The sequence below is a fragment of the Caretta caretta genome, chromosome 11, assembly GCF_965140235.1.
Source record: "Caretta caretta isolate rCarCar2 chromosome 11, rCarCar1.hap1, whole genome shotgun sequence".
Taxonomy (NCBI): Eukaryota; Metazoa; Chordata; order Testudines; family Cheloniidae; genus Caretta; species Caretta caretta.
The window spans coordinates 53,095,775-53,118,976 of record NC_134216.1 but is presented as its reverse complement, the minus strand read 5'-3'; the positions used below and the strand labels follow the sequence as shown (position 1 = coordinate 53,118,976).

General features: G+C 38.2%; 1 protein-coding gene across 7 annotated transcripts in view; it reads right to left on the bottom strand.

Moving 5' to 3' along the window:
• GLS (glutaminase) overlaps positions 1 to 23,202 on the bottom strand; it is a 102,936-nt gene that overhangs the window by 56,779 nt on the left and 22,955 nt on the right. For 3 of the 7 annotated variants that reach the window (XM_048869736.2, XM_048869735.2, XM_048869733.2), the window contains 4 exons: positions 20,535 to 20,664; positions 18,813 to 18,892; positions 15,661 to 15,824; positions 6,543 to 6,601 (listed from right to left, as the gene is read on the bottom strand). In XM_048869736.2, the coding sequence (XP_048725693.2) occupies positions 6,543 to 6,601; positions 15,661 to 15,824; positions 18,813 to 18,892; positions 20,535 to 20,664 (433 nt within the window). The other 4 variants (XM_048869737.2, XM_048869739.2, XM_048869738.2 and 1 more) reach the window with 4 other exon arrangements.

The window sequence follows — 23,202 nt, the reverse complement described above, 5'->3', positions numbered from 1 at the left end:
AGCCTATATATACACAATATCATTCAGAAAAAGAACAAAAAGTTTTATTTCCATTATGTGTTGATAACTACAGTAGTGTCCCTTTTTATTTCTACAGACGAAGGAAGCATACCACCCACCTTCTAAATCAACAGGACACAGAGACAACACATTTTATGACTGAAGTTCAAATATAGATACTAAAATTTAACTTTGACTTTCTATGGAAATATTGAAGATATTTTTGCTAATTTAAAGAACTAAAGCCAGGGCAGCTTTTGGCCTCTAAAGTTTTATTTGACTTAGCCTGGTTTTCCAGTTTGTGGCTTTAATTAATTGATATTTTTAAAAGCTTCATAAGCAATCCATCTATCTAGAATGCTAATGAAAGGAAATATTCCATGCAACGTCTTCAGAAACACTAATATTACATATATTAAAATATATATACATATACACACTTATTGTAGACATGCTTGTGTGTATATTTTTGTATATGCAGTTGTGTATATACACACATGAATGAACAAATATTTATAAATGAACACAATAGTTTAAAATGCTAAGACAAACAATCTGATGAGAGATAGGAAATTCAAAAGTTGTGACATGCAGCTCTTAAAACTCATATGCATTTTTATTTAAACATAATGAAAAAGTTATGGCTGGCAATCCTAACTTTGAATTTCTTTGCTTGTCAATTTATGTTAGGACCTTAGTGGTTTCTAAATAGGCTGAGGTTTTTTAGGTGGGAGGGGGGGTATTATTTTTTCTTTCTAAAAGCAATTAAATTATTCTGTGGAAGTTTGTTCTTATTTTAAGATAAACATTCTCCGACTTGGTATAATTGAATAAGACGGTAGCATTTTGTTCCCATAATATGTAGAGCATATGAATACAAGTGCATATGTATTTGACATAGCAAAACAGAGTGCTGTAAATACTTGACAAGGAATGCAATAATAAACCCATGTAAAACTGACTTAATGAAAAGCAACTTTTCATTAACAGTTGAGTTGTAGTTGACTAGACCATAATGTAATCAAAATAATTTCTTAATTAGAAAGCAACCCAATGCGGTAAAAATATAGCAAGATGCTTAAACATACCTAACAATTTTATTTAGATCTTCAAAAAATGCACCCTTGAGTGAAGACTGACAAATTTCAGTGAAGCGGAATGCTAGGATTACGTTTTATAAAGCCCCCAGAAAACGCAAATACTGACATTATTTTAATTACAGCAGCAAAATTTTTGCATTTGAATACATCAATTTATCTCTTAATGGCTTTATTCTAGCTTTCTGTACTTACACCCTTTTTTTTGGTTAATCTGTGCATGCTCTGTGAAAACTGGTGTCTTGGCTGCTTAGCATAACATTTTCACCTCTGAAATACTTGGGGGCACAATGTCAGACAGTATTTGATCCACCAAGAACAATACTGACATTCTTAAAATTATATATGTTTATATATAAACTATTTTTCTTGTGTCCTTAATGTAAGTATTGAATACTGTGTGAGATTATAAATTCTTTACATAATTTGGGACACTGTGCACTACAGAACAGACTCTATGCCAGCTAGTGTAACATTAAGTGAAATTTACTCCAGTTGTAATAGGTCATAATAAAAAAACAGACAAAAGAATGTGAATATTTACTAATCACTGAATCAGATAATATAAAGAACTGAGAAACAAGAAAAATCCTACAAGTTTGAGTAACAGACGAGAGGTAAAATAGCATGAACCAACACCCAAGTAAAAGAGGAAATAAAAATCTTGGGCATTTCTATAATCACGCTGGTACGTTTTCAAATTCATATGCATACACCTATTTAAGTGTCAGACAACCAGAAGATAAATTAAGAAAAAAGATGGCATGTGCTTATGTAATTATACTATTAGATATACTGGATGAAAAGCAGGGACTTTTCCTATCAAGTGGTATGAAGATGGAGTATGAAAACCATCTTTAAACTTCTATGAACCTAAAGGTTGTGTAGTGGCACTCAACAGGACCATGGCACTGTCAGCCACATTTCTCTCTCTTTACTCGCAATCTCATTTAATTTTGTGAGTCACAGCACTTCACGACAAAGGTAATGTCAGAATACTATGAAGGATGTAAAACTGCTGGAGGACACTAATTTATATGCTTAGTTTAAAAAAGTGTCTGAAGCAGCTTAATTGCACACCTTATCTTTCTGCAAGGTTATTTAAGTTTAGCTGAGGATGTGCATGCACTACTTCTATCCTGATCTTTATTTTTTACCCCTATGCTGATAATCCTTTGCAACTCCCCCCCCATCGCTCCCCCTCCCCCACCCTCACTCACTTGCTCATTTCGGCAGGGGCTTGGGTGTGGGAAGGAGTGAGGGCTCCAGCTAGGGGTGTGGGCTCTGGGGTGGAGCGAGGGTGCACAAGGGGGCTCTGGGATGGGGGTGGGGTGGGGCTGAGGAGTTCGGAGCGTGCAAGAGGGCCCAGGAGGGGGTGAGGGGTGCAGGCTCTGAGCAGCGCTTACCTAAGGCAGCTACCAGGAAGCAGTGACATATCCCTCCAGCTCCTAGGCATAGGTTCATCCAGGGGGCTCTATGTGCTGCCCCTGTCCGTAGGCACCGTCTCCACAGCTCCTATTGGCCACGGTTCCTGGACAATGGGAAATGCGGAGCCAGTACTTGCAGCAGGGACAGCACATGGAGCCCCCATGGCCGGCCTATGCCTCGGAGCCAGAGGGACATACTAGCTGCTTCCTGGGAGCTGAGAGAAGCTGGGACAGGGAGCCTGTCAGCCACAACCCAACTGGACTTTCAACTGCCCAGTCAGCGGTGCTGACCAGAATTGCCAGGGTCCCTTTTCAACAGGGTGTTCCGGTCAAAAACTGGACACCTGGCAATCCTACTCTGTGGTCAGATTCTGAATCAATTTCTTCTCCTCTGGCAATTCCTTCCACAGCTATCCTGTCCTCCCACTCCCTTAGTGAAAGATCCATTCTTCCTCTCAAGCTCTCATGAGGTTTGTCCTGGGTGCCATGTGTTGTTTTCCTAAAGAAGTACAGCTGTCTTGGTATGTTACAAAAGGAGATGCAGTCACTGATATAGATAAATGCTTACAAATTAGGAGCTTTGACAATCAGGGTCAAGGCCTCAGATGGCAACAGCAGATCAAATAACTGACAGGGTCACCTATACTAGATAAATATATATCTCCCCAACAATGCACCATTGGTAGTTTGCAAAAAACTGGCTGGTTACATGGTGCTGCATCTCCATGTTTCAAAGTGTTGTATTTCACTGAAGACAGCTAAAATGATAATAAATACTTTCCTAAAATTTCTTTTCCATGTGAACAATTGCTGTAATTACCACAATAATGTTATATTATTGTGCATGTAAGGGAAAGTAGCTGCCTAATCATAAATGAGAGGGGAAATGGTCTAAAAGCCTTTTTATTAAGATCCAGTCAGCAGCAGGAAAGATTCAGAACCCCAAAACTAAAGCACTTTTACATGGTTTAAATCTCTGAAATAGTTATGTGGGGTGTAAGTACAGTTAGAATAGAGCCTGAAATTAAGGCACCAAATTTTAAATACACCAGTATATTACTGGTGTTGTGCAAGCTTTTAAAAAGTACATTACGTAGTTATGCTTAGTAAGAAAAACCAATATGAAAGTTAACAGTAAATAAGTAATAATATGTAATTGGGTTTTGCAATTAATTTAAGTTCGTATTCTTTTCCAAGATATGTATAACTCCAACTGTAGTCAGAGTGCTGTGTGTGATCCCAAGGGCAGAAATTTTCCCCTTAAAAGTGTTAAGATACTTATGTCAGCAACAACTTTTGTCCAGTGAAAAATTCACCGTGAGATACTTTCTCCGCGCCACGAGTACCCATACTACCATAGGTATTAAATGATAATTTGCACAAGAATTTTGAGGCAACACTCAACTTTTTTTTTTTTAAACTAATACATCCAGCGTACTGTATTTTATTTATATTTAGAATACCTTTAATTTAATTGTTCAGAAAATTAACAGATCAAATCAAGGAGCTCTTAAGTGTAACTGAAGTAATAGTTTCACCAAAAAGGTAAAAGCTGGTCAGAATTTTAAAATATAGCAATAGTCTCTCCATACTTCTTGACATGCTGTCATTTGATAAAACTATGTTATAAGATTCATATATTTGATCACATTTAAGATAATGTAAAAGACATTTAACTGCTGGATTCCCAAGGCTATGCATGGTCCTCTATAAATATGAGCAATTCCCATGAATCCCAATGATAGTGAATGCATGTGAACTGAGGGCACCATATGGTTTTAATCTAGCAGTGTGTAAGAAAATAATGATAAATCTGTATATACAGATTATATCCAAACTTAAGTTCGCCAGTGGTCTATCCAAATTTTCTACACAATTCATATGTAAGACAGCTAAATTGCAGACTATAGGTTATCTGCACAAAATATAACTAGCTAATGTTTTGTACCTGTTTATCCCGAATATACCGGTAGTTTTCCGCAAGTAACACTTATTATTAGTTATTCAAATGTTAAATAGCATTTTAGAGGAAGCAGTACATGAAAGGATCGAGATATTGTCACTCTGAAAACAAATAATGAAGCGATAGTATGGTATGTGTCTATCAGATGTGCAGTTACTACAGCCAAACATGTCAGTTCAATGCAATTTGGTCTATAAAAATGTCACAGCACTTTTAAAACATATATCACAGTTACATGCACTAATATTAAGATTTTTTGTATCAATTTAACTACACCATTTATCAAGAACTCTACACGGGTGTCTTCCAAATAGTCTCACACTGTGCTTTTGTCAGAGAGCAATGGCCAGTAAGTGACACTATAGTAGGAGTGACATTTTGACAGCTTAGACATATGCAGATTTTAAAACTCACTATTACCAACGTGAATTTCAATGCTCAACCTTTAGAAAAACAAATCATGACATTTACCTGTCTTACTTATGGCCATTTTCTTTCACCTATAGCTATTAAAGATAAAGGTCTTTAAGCAGGAATTTTTACACCTTATTTCATATAAAACAGAAATTCATGATGGAAAAATAAGAAAGAACCTTTCATAACTAACACTTCGCAGGCAGGAGCTAGGAAATACACCAGAGGCTAAATGAGTTTCCAGATGTAATGAACACAATATAAACAGAAATTAAGAAGTCATGCTTGGAAAAATTACATAATCTAGTTTTAAATTTTCCACATCAAAACTATGGAGGACTGAAATATTCACTAAAAGTCAGTAACTTCTAGATAGCAATTCACCATTACAAAACTAGATTTTCATTCTAAGTATTGCAGCAATGGTATGATTAACACTGGGGCTCCATCTGCAGTACAGCACTTACAGCAGCGCAGATGTACCGCTTTAGGGCTGCTAGTGCAGACGCTCTAAGTCGATGGGAAAGAGCTCTCCCTTCAACTTAATTACTCTAGCCCTGAAGAGCACCGGTAGCTACGTTGGCAGGAGAAGCTCTCCCACTCACATAGCGGTGTCTACACCGGTGCTTAGGTCGGTATAACTTATGTCACTCCGAGGGTGGCTTATTCATGTCCCTGAGCGACAAAAGTTATACGGATATAAGGTCTAGTGTAGACAAGATCTGAGTAAGTCAGCATACAATCTACATTTACAACTTTAACAATACACCTGCACACCCATACTAAGGGCAAAATCCTGCCTTTCAAAAACAAACATGCATTTATGCAGGATCATGGCCTAACAGGGCAATATTTGCTATGTAATCTAATGTTTACTCATGGAAACATGCATAGCTGTTAGTTTCCAACCACTTATTTGAGAAAGTGGATATTTTATGTCCAAAGTAATAATAAATACAAAGTAATTACTAAATAAATGATTTAGCTACACAAGGTTAATTATGGGCAAGTTTAATATAAGAGCATGGAATTTAGTTGTGCAGCTCCTATAAATGACAGCTAAATTGTAAAGCACTCTAATTTTACCTCAGAAGGAAAAAAAAACCTATTTTACTTTTATGCAAGACAGGAAACTAAGTCCAGGAGCACACTTGTGACTCTTTCTCATTCGGCAAGAGAAGATTTAGTGCATTTCTGAGGATGTACTCAGCTTCTGACGACAACTAAATGATATTTCTCATAACAAAATTGCACTAAACAATCTCTCTGTGAGATAGTACCAATCTTATCTATTTGTCTGCTTCACTCAGCATACAAGAGGCTAACTAGATGGGTAAAGTAGTAAAAATAAAATTCTAAACAGAAGAAGCAGTAAACAGTGTTTCAACCGAATGACTATGGGTCAGATCATGGTCTCTTTCAGAAATCTCATTAATGGAAGTTTTAGTACTACCGTTGTTTTGAAGTGCGTACTTTGCAAGTTATACGGCTTGTTTGCATGCTTCTGTACACTAGTTACTAAATTCCAATTAGACTGCTTATCTATACACACACATCAAATGTACAACACTACTGACTGCTAAACTAATTTTCCACATTCAAATGCAATACTCAAAACAAAACTAAGTGTGAACGTTTTACCTTGATTAAGGAAGTGATCACAATTGCTCCAGCATTCACCATAGGATTGTGAGGCCTGTCTGTGAAATAAGAAAATTTCAATTATATATACATCCTTAGGGCTGAAGTTCACACTTGTTTTAAACAAAATAAAAAAATAATAATAAAAAAAAAAAGTCAGCCAACACATATTTGAGTAAAAATTATACACAAGTTTCTTGACGCTATGGCTGTTTAATTTGATTGTAATAATAAATTACAATACTATAATCCAACTTTATATACTTGAGCAATATGTAGTGCATTTTTTTTGTATTTACAAATGCATCACTCTAGAACCTATCGCATATTTCCGTCCATGAAGCGAGACACATCACTAGCTGACTTTACAAACACTGCAGCCTCTACATTCTGAATTTGTAATTTTCATTTGTTACTATTCTACTACATACAGTGCTCTGAAACAGTTATGTGAAAAGGTTATTCCTAACGTGTCCTGAATTATATTTATAGTCTTAACTGAATAATGAATCCATTATCCGTACATTAACTATTATATTAGGAAACAGGTGGATGAACACCACATGAATTCATGTATGAACCCAAAGTCTCCCAAGCAAATGTCAAACCCAAGTGGTGTACATGCATGGTCGATTTTACTAGTGAATCTCTTAGTTAGCTGTAAGAGAACTAAAATCCTTAACAGGCAGATGCAGTTAGCTTCCTACTATTTATAAACCCACTAACCATGCAGGGAAGGCTCATATAAATTTATTCTAACTAGCACATTTCATGAGAGAAATTATGTACTACTGATACTAGTTTCTAAAGTGAGTATGTTAATACCCTGGACAGAACAAAAGCCTATTTTTTTTAATTTTTAAATCCGAGTGTCACACAGACTAAGCTGACATAACATACGTAGGCTTCTGACGTGAATTAGACAAATACTAAGCCATTCTAATAAAAATTAACACTAAACAAAACCAGTGGAGCCCATACTAAAAATGGATTAAAAAAATGGTTCTCAAAAAGTAGTTGTAAGGCAGTGGTTTTCAACCAGGAGTACACGTACCCCTGGGGGTATTGTACAACAGGCTACATAAAAAGCACTAGCGAAGTCAGTACAAACTAAAATTTCATAAGTGGCTTGTTTTAGATTATGTTTCAGCATAAAGTATAAAGTACAATATTTACATTCCAGCATATAAGAAGCATGTTTCTTTCCGTCAATCCATGATAGATTCTCTTTTCTCTAGCATGGTCATGCAGATCAAATATCTCCATCCCAAAGGGAAAATAAGTAGTCCATAGGAGAAGAGTCATTTGTTTATTGGAGGAATGTGTATTTACAATGGAGCCTCAGTGAGAACCATATTGTACAACAGTGAAGTTATTATTCTAATGGTTCATTACTGTTGCATTGCTGGAATAACTGCTCAAGCCTACATCCATACAATTACTCCATATGCAACACAGACCTTTCCCCTAGTAAACTCAAATTACACCATCTCTTCTCTGCCAGTTTTCCCAGTTGCTTTTCCTCTGCTGACCTTCTGCCCTTTTTGTGTTGACTCCCTAGCTATTTGGCTTGCAAACTCCAAGTAGAGAAAGAAAAAGGTCAACCCTTGCACAGACTATAAATATATGTACATTTGAAAAGATCATAGCTCAGGTCAAATACATGTCACACTTCCCAAAACATAAAAGGCATGCTATGCCTTTGGGCAGGTGCACAAGGGAAGAGACAGGAAGAAGAGTGCAGAGAGTCCTACAGACAGTCCTTTCACTCAGGAAGCAAGAGGACCCATGTAAGCATTTAGTGCTAGACTCTCAAGGATCAAGCCAGGCCTTTACTTTCAGCCTTCAAAAGAAGCTTTCCATAAAGTCCACAACATGTGTTTAACCAAGTACAAACAGGTGTAACTGACAGATAAGTATGGCTCCTGTTAAGCAAGGGCTTGTCTTCATACCAGGATAAGTCGACCTAAGTTACGGTACTCCAGCTATGTGAATAACTTCTTCACTGCGCTGCACTGACAGGAGATATTCTCTGGCTGGGTGGATTTGATGTAAATCACTAGTCAGAAAGACTCTAATCATGGTTTTCTACATAAAGTGCATTCTTGTTGGCTGTTATAACCTTAAAACATATTCTTTACAACTCAGAAAGAGATTTCATTTTTAGAAGGTACACACTATAAATTTTTAAACAGTGATTCATTTTGAAAACTTTTCAGATTAGTTTTACAGCTATATCAGAAAATAAATGACAGATTTGTTATTTCATTTACCAAAGGTAACTGAAGCAGATATTTATGAAGTCATTGGGAGGTGAACTATCTCCAATTCAACAGGTTAATCATTAATATTTGGAGGAATTTCTTGCCACGCTGTATTAGAAGACCACCACCAGACAGACATTTAAACTGTTTTATTTAACTAAAACAACGTTAAGTATTCTGGATGTTTTTCTTCAACAGCAAACATAATACATTTTAATAAAACGAGCACATGTCCCTTGCTTCTCACATTTAACTCCAGACTTCTTCTCCTTGTCCAGATCTATTCCGCCCCCAACAATCTTCTATTCACTGAACCTTCTGAAACTTTGTAGTTTTAGAGAGGTAAGGGATTGACTCTATTTAGACAAATTTGCAGAGGGACAATAAATTGAGGTCTGTTATTTCTCACCTCTATATATTATTTATTTAAAAGCATTTTTGCTGTTAACAAGCATGTTACCTCTGGAGACACAAATCCCCAGTTTGAGAACTCCAAAACTAAGCATCTCTGATGGTATCTTCTAGACTGAGCACTGAGTCCCATTGGGTAGATAGAAAGATTAGCCTAAATAATCTATACAGAAGCCCCTGGAACCCCATAAGATTGGGTCCCTAATCCATGAACGATTGAAACTCATTTACAAAACTTTTCTTAAACATTACATGAATATATTGTCTCATACTACAGAATTATAATTTATAATCCCTATTCCATGATGAGATATCTTTGAGCTATAATGTAGCTTAATTAAAACTATCTTTAGATAGGTTTTTTCCCCTCAAAAAGCATTTTATCAAAAATCCGATTGAAATAAAAAAAACTGAATTTTTAATATTTTTTTAAATCACTGATTTTTATCCACCCTGTTCTCTGGTCAACTTATCTTCACCTTTCCGAGAAGAGTGACTACCAGGGTCGACTGGAGAGCACTCTGCCGTCAATATAGTGGATCTTCACTAGACCTTCTAAATCGACACCGGCTGCATCAATTGCAGCAGCGTCAATCTCCCTGGTAGTGAAGACAAGCCCTAAGTTATAAATATACATCCCAATGTGCACGTATGTAGCACCAGGGCATTAAGAAACCAAAACACTAATCTTAGCTAATACAAAGATTTATAGTATCTTGGAAAAACTTCACTCATCCTCCCTGTGCAATAATTTGCTCATTTGTAAATTATGGATAATACACACTTTTGTAAAGCAATTTAAGATACTTAAATGAAAGGTACTCTATTAATGCAAAGAATTATAAGCAGAACACACCAAAATATTTTTGAAGACGCAAACTGTGCAAATAGGAAGCCCAAATAAGTCATCTAATTGCCACTGTTTGGAGAAGAAATGAAAAAAATGTATATTCCACAGACTTGATTTAAGGAGTTTTTTGTCTTTTTATTGTTAGAGTGCTACTTACAATGTCTTCTCTTATATGAGCGTTCTCACATCATTATGGACAGGATTTTTTAAAGAGTGGATTAACATAAAACACCACATTAACAACAGTTGTTGTGATATAAAATGACAAAATGGAGAAAATTCAATACTGAACTATTGAAAATTCAGCTACCTTCACTACTGTGTGAATCACTATCTCTGTGTACTTCATAGCCATTGTCAGATCCATACAGATTATATTATATTTAAATAAAGATCATATTGATGCTTCAGGTTACTTATGATTATCAGATTAGCATTAAATATCCCAACTTGTTTTATACAGACTTCTACTCCCATAGAACTTAACATGGTTCCCTGTAGTGTACAATTTTCAGTATGATAAGGAATACTGCCTGCCTATTAAAAGTATATGCATATTATGCCATATAAATATTGAGCTGGTGTACTATTGTAATTTTTAGACCTAACAGCTGAATCGTTTTGCCTTTGGCTCAGACTACAGACACTTACATACTTGGAACAATACCAAGGATATGACACTATATTAGTTCTTATGTAGTAATGAGATGAGTAAACATGATGAAGAAATCTTAATTCTAAAATTTAAGATAAAACCCTACAAACACTATGTACATGAGTAACGTTATACACATGCATAAATTAAAGATTGCATGGCTGCATCCCAAGTTAGCAGAGAAAAATATAACACTATTAGATATAAAACTATGGATCATGTCTAACTGGCAAACCTCTGTCTTAGAGGTCACTTGAAAATGTCTCAACCAAAGGAAAAATAAGCCAACTGTTACATCTAAAATTACCATGGGATTCCCTACCTCAGTGAAATTTCTGCACGCAAGCAAAACCATGTTAAGAAGTGCTACAGAGGAGCTTACAGATAAAAAAAATCTAGTTTAGAGAACACTAATATGGCAATCCACAAGATCCAGCAAACAGAGCTGTAAACAGGGGAGTTTGAGTGGTAGTACTGTTGGAGGAGGCAGGATGAGGCAAGCCCCTGGTACTTAGGGGGCAGTGAACTTTAGGTGGGAAGGCGATGACAGACACAGAAACAACAGTGGCTGTGACCCAAGCATTGGAAGAGACAATGAAGATGCCTAGATGTGGAAGTTGCTGAATGTATATCCTGGAGCAGTTACCTGAGAAGAGCTTCATTAAGTGCTGCCTGATAGAGCAGATGGAAGAGAAGATCTGAGGTTTGGAAATGCAGGTGAAAACTATGGTTGAGTTTCTAAGAGGATTCAAGCTGATGATGGAGGATTGGTCTTGGGACCAATCTTATTTAACATTTTTATTACTGACCTTGGCACAGAAAGTGGGAGTGTGCTAATAAAATTTGCAGTGACACAAAGTTCGGAGGTATTGCCAATACAGACGAGGACCAGAAAATCATACAACATAATCTGGACAACCTTGTAAACTAGAGTAATAGAAATGGGATGAAATTTAATAGTGCAAAGTCATGCACTTAGTGACTAACAACAAGAATTTTTTCTATAAGCTGGGGGCATTTGAGTTGGAAGTGACAGAGGAGGAGAAAGACTGGGGTGTACTGATTGATTACAGGATGACTATGAGACATCAATGTGATGCATCTATGAAAAAGGTTTCAGAGTAACAGCTGTGTTAGTCTGTATTCGCAAAAAGAAAAGGAGGACTTGTGGCACCTTAGAGACTAACCAATTTATTTGAGCATAAGCTTTCGTTATGCATCCGATGAAGTGAGCTGTAGCTCACGAAAGCTTATGCTCAAATAAATTGGTTTGTCTCTAAGGTGCCACAAGTCCTCCTTTTCTATGAAAAAGGCTAATGCAATCCTAGGATGCATCAGGCAACATACTTCCAGTAGAGACAGGGAAGTGTTAGTACCATTATACAAGCCACTGGTGAGACCTCATCTGGAATACCATGTGCAATTCTGGTCTCCCATGTTTAAGAAAGAGGAATTCGAACTAGAACAGGTGCAAAGAAGGGCTACTAGGATGACTCCAGGAACAGAAAACCCTACCTTATGACAGGAGACTCAAAGAGCCTGGCTTGTTTAGCCTAACCAAGTGAAGGCTGAGGGGAGATATGATTGTTCTCTATAAATACATCAGAGGGAGAAATACCATGAAGGAAGTAGAGTTATTTAAGTGATGCGCCAATGCAGACACAAGAACAAATGGATATAAACTGGCCATCAACAAGTTTAGGCTTGAAATCAGACAAAGGTTTCTAGCCATCAGAGGAGTGAAGTTCTGGAACAACCTTTCAAGGGGAGCAGTGGGGGCAAAGAAAAAAAAGTCTAACTGGCTTCAAGACTGAGCTTGACAAGTTTATGGAGGGGATGTTATGATGAGACTGCCTACAATAGCATATAGCTGATCTGCAACTTCAAGCAACAAATATCTCCAATGGCTGATGATGGGACACTAGATGGGAGGGCTCTGCATTACTACAGAGAATTCTTTCCCAAGTGTCTGGCTGGTGGGTCTTGCTCACATGCTCAGGGTCTAACTGATCACCATATTTGGGATCAGGAAGGAATTTTCTGCCAGGTCAGATTGGCAGAGACACGGGCGGGGGTGAGGGAGGATTTGTTTCACCTTCCTCTGCAGCAAAAGGTTCAAGTCACTTGCTGATTTAAACTAGAATAAATGGTGGATTCTCTGTAACTTGAAGTCTTTAAATCACGATTTGAGGACTTCAGTAACTCAGCCAGAGGTTATGGATCTATTACAGGAGTGGGTGGTGAGGTTCTGTGGCCAGCAAAGTGCAGCATTTCATACTAGATGATCATGATGGTCCCTTCTGACCTTAAAGTCTATGAGTCTAATGCAAAGCACTGAATTCCAACCAATTTCATGTATTGACCTGCTATAATGATTAATAAAGGATGTCAAAGTATCCAGCACAATTCAACACTTAGCTAAGGACATCCCCTCTGCAAGTATAAAGGTAAGCCAGTTCTCGCCATTCTCTTGCACAGTTAAGGCACATTAATGTACGAACAAGTTATACAAAATTCTACCAAGAATTAGTCACTTTTATATTGGCAAAGGACGTGTATAATTAAAGACTGAACTGTGCCGGGAGTCTTGCCTACATAGGTACATATCATACACACCCATATACTCGGTGACAAGTGCCAAAGTTGCAGAGCCATTCAGTAGTCCCTTAAAAACATCTCACCTACAGTCAGCCCATTAATATGTAGTCCAGAGACACATTCTAACACTTGAAATTCCTGATTTGCTTCAAGCAACTAGGTTAATTGTTTGTTTAAAAACAAAAAACCACACGTGCGCGTCATGGAAATGTGCCCCCCCACCCCAAAAAAACAAACTACAGTGGTCTGAGATGCAGGATGGACAGTCAGTTCTGGATTCATTCCTGTGGTTTAGGAGAAGGCTTGTGGGATATTTCACAATGCTGCAGAGCTAAAAATGAGAGATTTCTATTTCTGAAAAAAGGATATTGCCCGTTTTCCAAAGGGGACACAGCCAAGCCTGATGCCCTTGAAGTTTCTAAGATACCTTAACATTTAATGGTGACATTTTTATCCTTAGAAAAATTTGTTCAATTCATTTTTAGAGAGTTTTTGTTTGTTTTTGTTTTTTTCCAGTTTTACTTACAATTTTCCCTGTCCCTCTTTTAAACGGGATTCTTAATACTAGCATTATAGGTGGAGAAATATAAAACTCCCCAGTCCTTAAGGATACAACGTATAACTTCTGTTTACAAACCTGCTCATTTAAGATGAATACATGTGTTCAAGAAAGCTCAAATGTGTGCCAGGTGCTCTGCTGCACCCAGACGACACATATGGGTTAATTTATAGCTAAGCATTATATACGAAAAAAAATATTCCTTCTTTCTATGCAACTACACTGTCTGCCTAGCTCCTGATTTTCAGCATCTGTTCTATGGATTTGCATTTCAATTATGACAGACAAACTTCTGTAATTTACTGTTATTTTGTCTCTGTCCTTAGCTTTATGTCAGCCAGCAGAAAAATAACATTGTAATATATATACCATACATTTTCAGTTAATTTGATGCAGTAGAGTATTTTAAAAAAAACAGATTCTCTTATTCTATAATTCTTTTTGCTCGTTTGTTTAAACTATTTATATCAATATGAACTGACTAGTAATTAATTTCCTTATTTAACTGGATTTTTTTTGTTCTAAACCTGTATTAAAAGAAAAAAAAGTAACTTCTATGCCTTTCCTCATTACAGCAATAGGAACTATGTTAAATTGATGATACAACATAAAGCTGGCTGATTTTCAGTAACATCCCTACTTTTTAGATTGGGAGTTTTTCCGAGGCAGAGACCGCTCCTCCTCCTTTATGTTTGTACAGCACCTCAGCATTTGTGGACACTATCAAACAAAACAAAAAAAACCAAACACTATGCACAATGGAACAAAATGCTAATTTCCACATCTCAGTAATAGAAAATTCATGTTCATCTTTTGGTATGACAAATGTAAGAATTAAATACATTCCTCAACACAAAGACTATGTTCTTAAAAGGGTTACCTCTTTCATCATCAAATTCTATTAAATATTAATTGCAGTACCATGGCAACAGAAATTTTGCTGACCTCTTACTGAGCAAGAGCCACTAGAAATATTTGTTTCAGAGACAAAAATCCAGTGTTTCCTCCAAGGTTAAATGAGTCATCCTTCCAAAATTTTAGCACTGTTTTTAAAAAACAGCACTTTTATGGTTATGTATTATTATATGCAGCAGCAGTCTAGATAAAATATTATACAGAATCATTTTAGATAAAACACTCTTGTGAAACAAAAAAAAACCACTATTTCAAACAACATTTGCTTTGAATCAGAAGCAGAACACTTTTTCAGTGTTACAGAATCTGTGGGGAGCCAGTCCCATCTTCTGCTTCTATTATCTGGACGTCAACCAGCATTTGTATCTGGCACTAGCACCAAATTCTCTGAGAATGGAGAGGATGACTCAATCACATTTCTTTCAATCAATTTAACACATCATTCTATGATCAAGAAACCATTTTGCAGAGGGCAAGACTAGCTACCCAGCTCCACTTACTCAATGAAATAAAGAATCGAATTCCATAATATTTTTTTAAAAACATACATTATGAAAGGTACTTTACAATAATCTCCATAACTAATGTTTACAAAATTGTACATAGGCAATTAAAAAACCCAATGAAGTTTACTATGCCAAGTCTGGAAGTGAGACAAAACTGGTAACTGTTATAATCAAAGGGTGAAACAATTCCAGGGGGAAAAGTATTTTGGGGACACTGAACCTAATAATCGGCTTGGTGAGAGGATACAAATCTGATGTACTGAAAAAAAACAAAACAAACAAACATAGCATCTTCCTTTATGATATTCTGATCTCAAACAAGAAGTAGAAGATTCTCATTATTAAATATTTAATTCTTACCATCTTCATTCAGGAACAGTTTGTTGAATCTTAATCCACTAGGCTCTTTACCAACATATCTGTGCACATACTCTGTGCCAAGGTCATTAACAGCAACAGCATATTTCAAAGGCTTTACACAGGACTGAAGACAAAAGGGGACTTTGGTATCTCCAACAGAATGCCTAGCAGAGAAACAGATAAAATTATTTAATATTTTTCCTTTTTTGATCACTGTGCCAAGATTAATTGCTCCACTAATTCTTCAGACTATTATTTATTGCACTACCAATATAGTTAAATTAGATTTTAAAAGAACAGAAGTCTCTGATCAATTCAACATATTTTGTTTTTCAACATCTGTAAAGGCAACAGTGAAGTCAAACACTGGCAATCACCATATAAATAAGAAAACCGAAATAAATGAGCTGCTGAAGTCTAGAGAGCGGCATCTGTGTCAGAGCTAAAACTCAGGAGTTCCTGAATCCCAGTCCTGTGCTCAAGTCACTAAGCTACAACCTACATCCAGAATGGATACACCTGTTCGTGTCTAGATAATTAAAGCAATCCAACTTGGATCTGAGCTTCCAGACCTGCGTTCAAGCATTAAGATTTACATTTCAAAAGGGTCTCAGTGCAAACATCTGCTCTGTAATGAGATTATGAAAGACAAAATTCGATAAAATGTATTGCTTAGTAGGTTTTAACAACTAATGCAGAATGTTTGTAAAAGCAAGGATGGATTAGCAAAAGTAGTCTGAATCTGCCTAAAATATGGGTCTCCAAACCTATCAAGTCCTTGTCTGTCAGCTGAGTTTTAAGAGTACACTTTTTTGTTATATTTGCAAAAAAGAGATTCTTTTAAGAAGCCTTTAATGGAGCTCACAGAACCCCTTTGATGGCATTAACAATATATTTGATGGTCTTTCATTAATATATTTTGTAATATTCCTAACAAAGCAAAATCCTAACCTTAGGAGCATGACAAACAGGAATATCTTGAGTCAACATTTTAAAACTAATCTGCAAAGAACAAACAAAATATAATTCATGTACCAGTGAAGGAAGCTTCTGAACTGGAACATTGGTAAATCACTTTTACAAAAAAATTGTGTAGTATTTTCATTTCAATGCTTGCCAGTTTGACTGAACTGGATCCCGAAATTCTCTAGCCACAGAAAACACACTATTACAGCTGCCTCTGTGGTGTGCCTCAACACTGTTCCAGAGGGTTCACCCTTTTGGAGTGCAAGGGACAGCTGGCTGGATGGGGCACTTAGACATGCAATTCATTTTTCTTATTTGCTGCAATTAAGTCAAAACACATTTTGGCCCCATACGCAATATGTATTTTTTAAATAAAGTTAAAGCTTTAGAGTTTACATTTCAGAGGCTGCATGAATACACACTAAATTAATAAATATTTTGAATTGCCATATTCTCATCAGAACATATTTGTTGTGTGATTAGTTTGAATTAATATATTTATTTTGTTAAAATAAGAATAATTGCACAACTGAAAGATGAAGCTGTTTATAATGCAGTGCTGTGTTCCTATCTTTGGTTCAATAAGTACAGGTGAGGCTGCAAACTGAATTTCTCTTGGTCTGGAGATTTTATTTTTACCACTCCTGCTTCAAGGAAATAACTAGACTTAGAGAGCACAAGAGCTTTCCAGCTTTACCGTTTTTCCCCTTCATATGTATGTAAATATTTTAAAATGATAAAAATACCTAAGTTGATATTGAAATGACCATAAATCAACATTCTTGGCCAGCTGCCACGAGGCACAGCTCTAATGATGCTACAGTCAATTATTCCGTTCTTTCGGACATTCAAGCATCCCTGAATGGTGGTATTCAACCATTTTGTTACTGGAGAAAAGGACAGTCCAAATCAATGAGGATCACCCAGGCAACAGTTATATCCAGACCAGTATATGCTCTTGAGAGAAACTTTCATTTAATAAATGTGAAACATAGGTCTTGTTAATTTATGTCAGTCTCTGCGTATTCATTTCCTTTCAAAAGACAGATATGAAAAATCTCCATGGATTCTACGAGCATGACTTAAAGCTATTAGGCTGTACTACAGAGCCAATGCTGGCACAGCCCCTTAGCGTGGACATACAGAGTACACTAACAAAAGGAGTTTTTCTCCCGATAAAGGAACACCACCTCCCTGAATGACATTAATTATGCACTCTTCTGTTGGCATACCTCCCAGTGTAGATGCAGTTTTGTCAGCATATGCCTCTAGGAAATGTGTTTTTTCACACCCCTAACTGACATAGCTATGATGCTGTAAGTTTTAAATGCAGGTGAGGCCTAACAGAGCCTTAGCGTACACAGCACTAGAAGGAGTTTCAACAGTTCTGAAACCAGAGAACACTTAAGATAAGCCTCCCATGATTTTCAGCTTAACAGTGGCCAAGTGGCGTCAAGCCCCACCCTCATATCCTCCAGTAAGGATCAATTGTGAAATTCCCCAATTATATCTACTGTCGTCTTCTTCACAGTAAGCTCTCCAAGCATTAGGACAATCCCAAACTTCAGATCTAAATAAGAGCTGATCCAAAAGCTTGGGGGGGGGGATGGGATGGGGTTGGGCACAGACTGAGCAAGAGTTTGTGATTTTTCCCTTTGTTTTCCAAACACATCTACTCTACACACAGTATGCCTTAAGAAAATAGTTATTAGATTACTATGGATGAGAGAGAAGAGAATAACATATTACACATCAAAACTGGCATACTAACTCACGGGAAGGCCAGACCTTTTGTCATAATACATATATTCTGATTTCAGAAGTGGAGCGGGTTTCTCAAAAGATAGCTCCTATCAAAGATTGGCTGTAAAGGGGACTTATTTTGGAGGCAATCTTCACTGTGTAGCTACGAAGAACAGAAGTCATCTACTGCAGCTGAAAAGTCATTGGGCTATTACTGAAGTTCATTCATAAGATCACTACTGAATGCTACGGCCACGGATGCTGTACTGCCAAATATCGAAAGACAAGATCTGGTGGCTACTGCTCCAAATAAAATGAAGTGGTTTCTACTGTATGGGCAATACCAATAAAACTTAACTGAGCAATGTAACATCACAATTAGTTGTGTTGCTGTAGTTCAAGTTACACCAATAGTGAAAATCTTCAACATGCTAAAAATATACCTCTGTCCATCCACTGTGCAAAGTGACACTCCCCACAAATCAGGGCTGAACTTGGCCAGTTGTGGAATATAGTCAGCAACCTACCCAAAAATATGAAATGAAATTATACAGTTCATTATATTGTTAAAATGTTTATTTTCATTATTAAGCAACATACTGTAACAGGCATAAATGTGTGTGGATATTATGCCGTGGAATACAGCATATTCCATTTCTCTGAATAGCTTGGGGGACACAGATTTTATTCAGATAATCAGGAGTTAAGATAAGCAAGAAGACAGTCCCTTGCACCAATCCCCACCAGCGCTCTCCCTTACAGTCAGAAATAGCTGTACAGGGAATAGACTTTACCATTATTACTACGTGTATGCAGTAACAATAAGGTAGCAGACTCTTGCACCCAGGCTTACTGCAGCTGCTCGGTGCATGCACGACCCAGCACTAGGTCCTGCGGGCCGCCCAGGAAGCAGCATGGAGGCTGGGGACCTCGGTGCTGCATCATCAAGGGCCACAGCTATGACACCAACCAGCTGAAGAGCAACTCCACAGCGGAGGTGTGGGGAGGAGTCGAGGAGGTAGGGATATGCATTACCAGCAGCAGTGCATGGGTGCCAGTTGGTTCCACCAGACGGTTGCAAGCATGCTCATGTTTTGGGGAGGGGACAAGGAAGGGATTCAGATAACAGAGAGGTTCAGATAATAGGGTTTTGGATAAACAGGAGCATACTGTATGTGAGATATGCTGAGAATGACTAAATTAACATGCCAATCATCACAGATCAAATCCAAAACCTTACTGCAAGTTTACAGAAAAGTATTTTCCAGTGACCTACAACAACCTTCAGCTTAGTCTAGGAGTAATTAACATCCAAACTTTCATGCATTCAGGAACTTCCAATTATAAGGATAATTAATTTGAAACAGAGTTTTAAAAAAATCTTGTAAATAAAATTAGTGAAAGCAATGGATTAATTGCAGTACGCTAACAGAAGTACAGTATTGATAAATATACAATTTCCCCCACACAGGTATGCCAGAGTGTCTCAGATGCTGTCCTTAAACGATTTATTATCCAAGGCTTAGAGCTCTCTTGCAGGTAAGTTGAATCATGCCAAACATATGGCAGTTCTGTTATTTATACAAATAAGCATGAGGAAACAACACTAATTTTTCACTTGTTAGTCCAACACAGAATTTGAACTCAGATCGCAAGACGTAAAAACCCCTACTGGCATACAAACCCCTACCACTACCTCACTAAATGGAAGTCTTTTTAAACATATACTATCTAATTATTTTTATATGGTCACAGACATGAGTTAGCTCAGAACCCATCAGTTGCAAGACAGTATTTCCATGGCTTTATTAAATTATTAGGAAATCTCTCCAATTAGAAGAAAACCCAGAGTTTGCTTAATTTCCAAAAATCATTAGAAGCTTGGCAATGCTTTCAGATGAAGGCATGTAAAGCATGAGACTATACTACATTTAATGCAGTTTAGGTTAATTTAAACCAAAAGTATAAAAAAATTACTAGGTTGCAAGAACTCAAAAAACGTCTGTAATGGATTCTAATCTCCTCTCACCCCTAAAACAGTCTTCTTAAAATATATAATATAAAAACCATTGGCTCCACTTTTAACAAACTGTGGCTCTCTTTTAGGCTGAGCTGTTTGAAGGGAAAAACAAAAAAAATAAAACGCCCCCTTACAAAGAAATTACCTGTCCTCCAGATTGTTTTTTAGCACTTTCATACAGCTCATCAATGTGTGAAGTAAACGACATAAAATCTGGAATGACGAACTTTCGTCTGAAGGCCTGAGTAAGCAACACAATATTGCTTTGTACACACCTGCGGAATGTAAGAAAAATGTTAAGTAAATACTCCAGCTGCCTTTTATTTCTCTCAGAAGACTATAAAAGGGCCAATCCAGCCCTTGCTTATGTGTAATTCACTGAAGTAAACAGCATTATGTGCATGAGTAAGGACTGGGTGACTGGGCCCTTAATTATTCTTACAGACATAAGATATTCTTTATTAGAAAGAAGCTTCCATTGCACAAAGGTATTAGGGAAATTTTTAATTGATTGTTTACAGCAGTTGAATACTGATCTATTTTATTCTTTAATTATTTTAGTTTCTTATTTAAGGTTTCAACTGCAGGGGTGCACTGCATTTCTAATTGTACGTGACTACAAGTTTCATTCAGTCTGACACATACTCAGAGTCGCCGAGCTCCACAGGGCTGGCTCTTTCCCTCAGCCCCACTTCTAAGGGATCCTCTCTATGAGTTTGGTGATTGAACTGCAAAAGTGTCAGGAAGTAGGATAAAGTGAGGAAATGGCTATACTCTAGCCCAGAGGTGGGCAAACTACAGCCCGCAGGACCATCCTGCCCGGCCCCTGAGCTCCTGGCCAGGGAGGCTCTCCCCCGCCCCATCCCCTGCTGTCCCCCCTCCCCTGCAGCCTGACCTCACTGCACCACCAGCACTCTGGCCTGCCGCTCCTGTCGGGCAGCGCGGCGGCATGGCTGGCTCCGGCATAGTAAGGGGGCGGGGAGGGGTTGGATGAGGGGCAGTCAGGGGACAGGGGGAGTTGGATAGGGGGTGGGGTCCCAGGAGGCAGTTAGGGGCAGGGGTGTGGATAGGTGTCATGGCAGACAGGGGACAGGGAGCAGGAGGGGAGGGGGGTTGGCTAAGGGGTGGGGTCCCAGGGGGTCCTGGGTGGGTGCGGTCAGGGGTCAAGGAGCAGGAGGAGTTGGATGGGTCGGGAGTTCTGAGGGGGGTGGGTAGTGGGAGGGGGTGGATGGGGGGCCAGGCTGTTTTGGGAGGCACAGCGTTCCGGACCCAGCCCTCCACACAGTTGCGCAACCCCAATGTGGCCCTCGGGCCAAAAGGTTTGCCCACCCCTGCTCTAGCCCAAACTGTATAAGTGCTCCATAAATGCTGAAACTGGGGGACAGCAAGCAGCTGGATGCTTCTTTAAAGCCATCTACACATCTTCCCTTCAAGCTGCCACCAACCCACCCAGAGTACACCTCTCTACTCCCTTGTTCCCACAACAGCCAACAGATCCTTCCCCACTCCTCCCCCAGCACCACCCCCTCTGGTAAATCTGAGAGCCAGGAATGCATGGGGCCAGGGAAATTGTGGAAATTAGGTGCAAGATGAAGAAAGCAAAAATGGGGGAAGCTGGAAGAAAGGGAAGATGACAGAACAGAGAAAGGTAACTGAGAAATGCTGCAAGAAGGAAAAAACAAGAGTATGCAAGAAAACAGACAAGAACAAGACAACAGATATGTAAGTGAAACAAGTATGTCAGACATATCATGAGGGGACATATGGAGGAACGGGGCAGGAACAGTTCTATTCCAATGAGGAGTGGGTCCAACACAAAAAAGGTTGGAAACTACTGCCACACTGATACAGAATCAGCACACTTTCTATCAGTCTGTTTAAGCCTCTAAAACTGTAGCACACACTAAAAATTTAACACACAAAATCAAGTTAAGAGCTGCAAGAATTTTGTTGAAAAGAGACTGCATTCTTCCTACAATTGATATCATTTAGTGATATTTCTTCAGAAAAATTAAGACTAAATTATGGTTCAAAATTATAACATTTTAACTGGTGATATTTCCGGAAACATGTTGTTCTGGGCCAAGGTGTTCGAAGCATCACAGGCCGGCAGAGGTACTCTGGAAAACGAGACCCACATGCAGCTAAGCGAGTTATTGGCTTTACTGAAGGTTAGCGACACATCCACAACAGGGACTCCCAGCGTTGCCGTCACGGAGGCGGAGAATCCAGCACACCGGAGCTTCGCCTGGGACGGAGTCCGACGAAGGAGTGACCAGCGAGCCCTAATAAGCAGTACACACAAACAACTCATGAATATAGAATTAGGTGCTTTCCTACAGGGGGCTTTCCGCAAACTGGCAAAGGGCCATAGAGGGCAGACAGAACCGGCCTAAAGCCGGTTAGAGTTGGTTCTCCATGTCCTACAGTAACCGGGTGGCCTCGAGAAAGTGGAAGTTCCCTAGCTAGGCTGTAACGAAGTCTTCTGCAATCCCTTACATATGTCATTTAATTACAAACAATGAAGAACAAAAAAAGGATATTCCCAAATATTCTGTACTATAGCATCACTAACAGCTCAAAATAAGGTTGTATGCAGGTTATTGAATAAATCTATTCTCCCCTTAAATCTGTGACACATTCTTTTTCTGTGAAGCCCCAGTTCAGGTTTAAGTCATGTTGACCCTTCACACTTTGTGAAATTCACCCTAAATTCATCTGACAAGATTGCTCCAAATAGTAGAAGGTACCTCTCTCCAACAGTGAAGGAGAAAGACTAGAAAAGAATAGAACCAGCCCTCTCTGAAGGATAC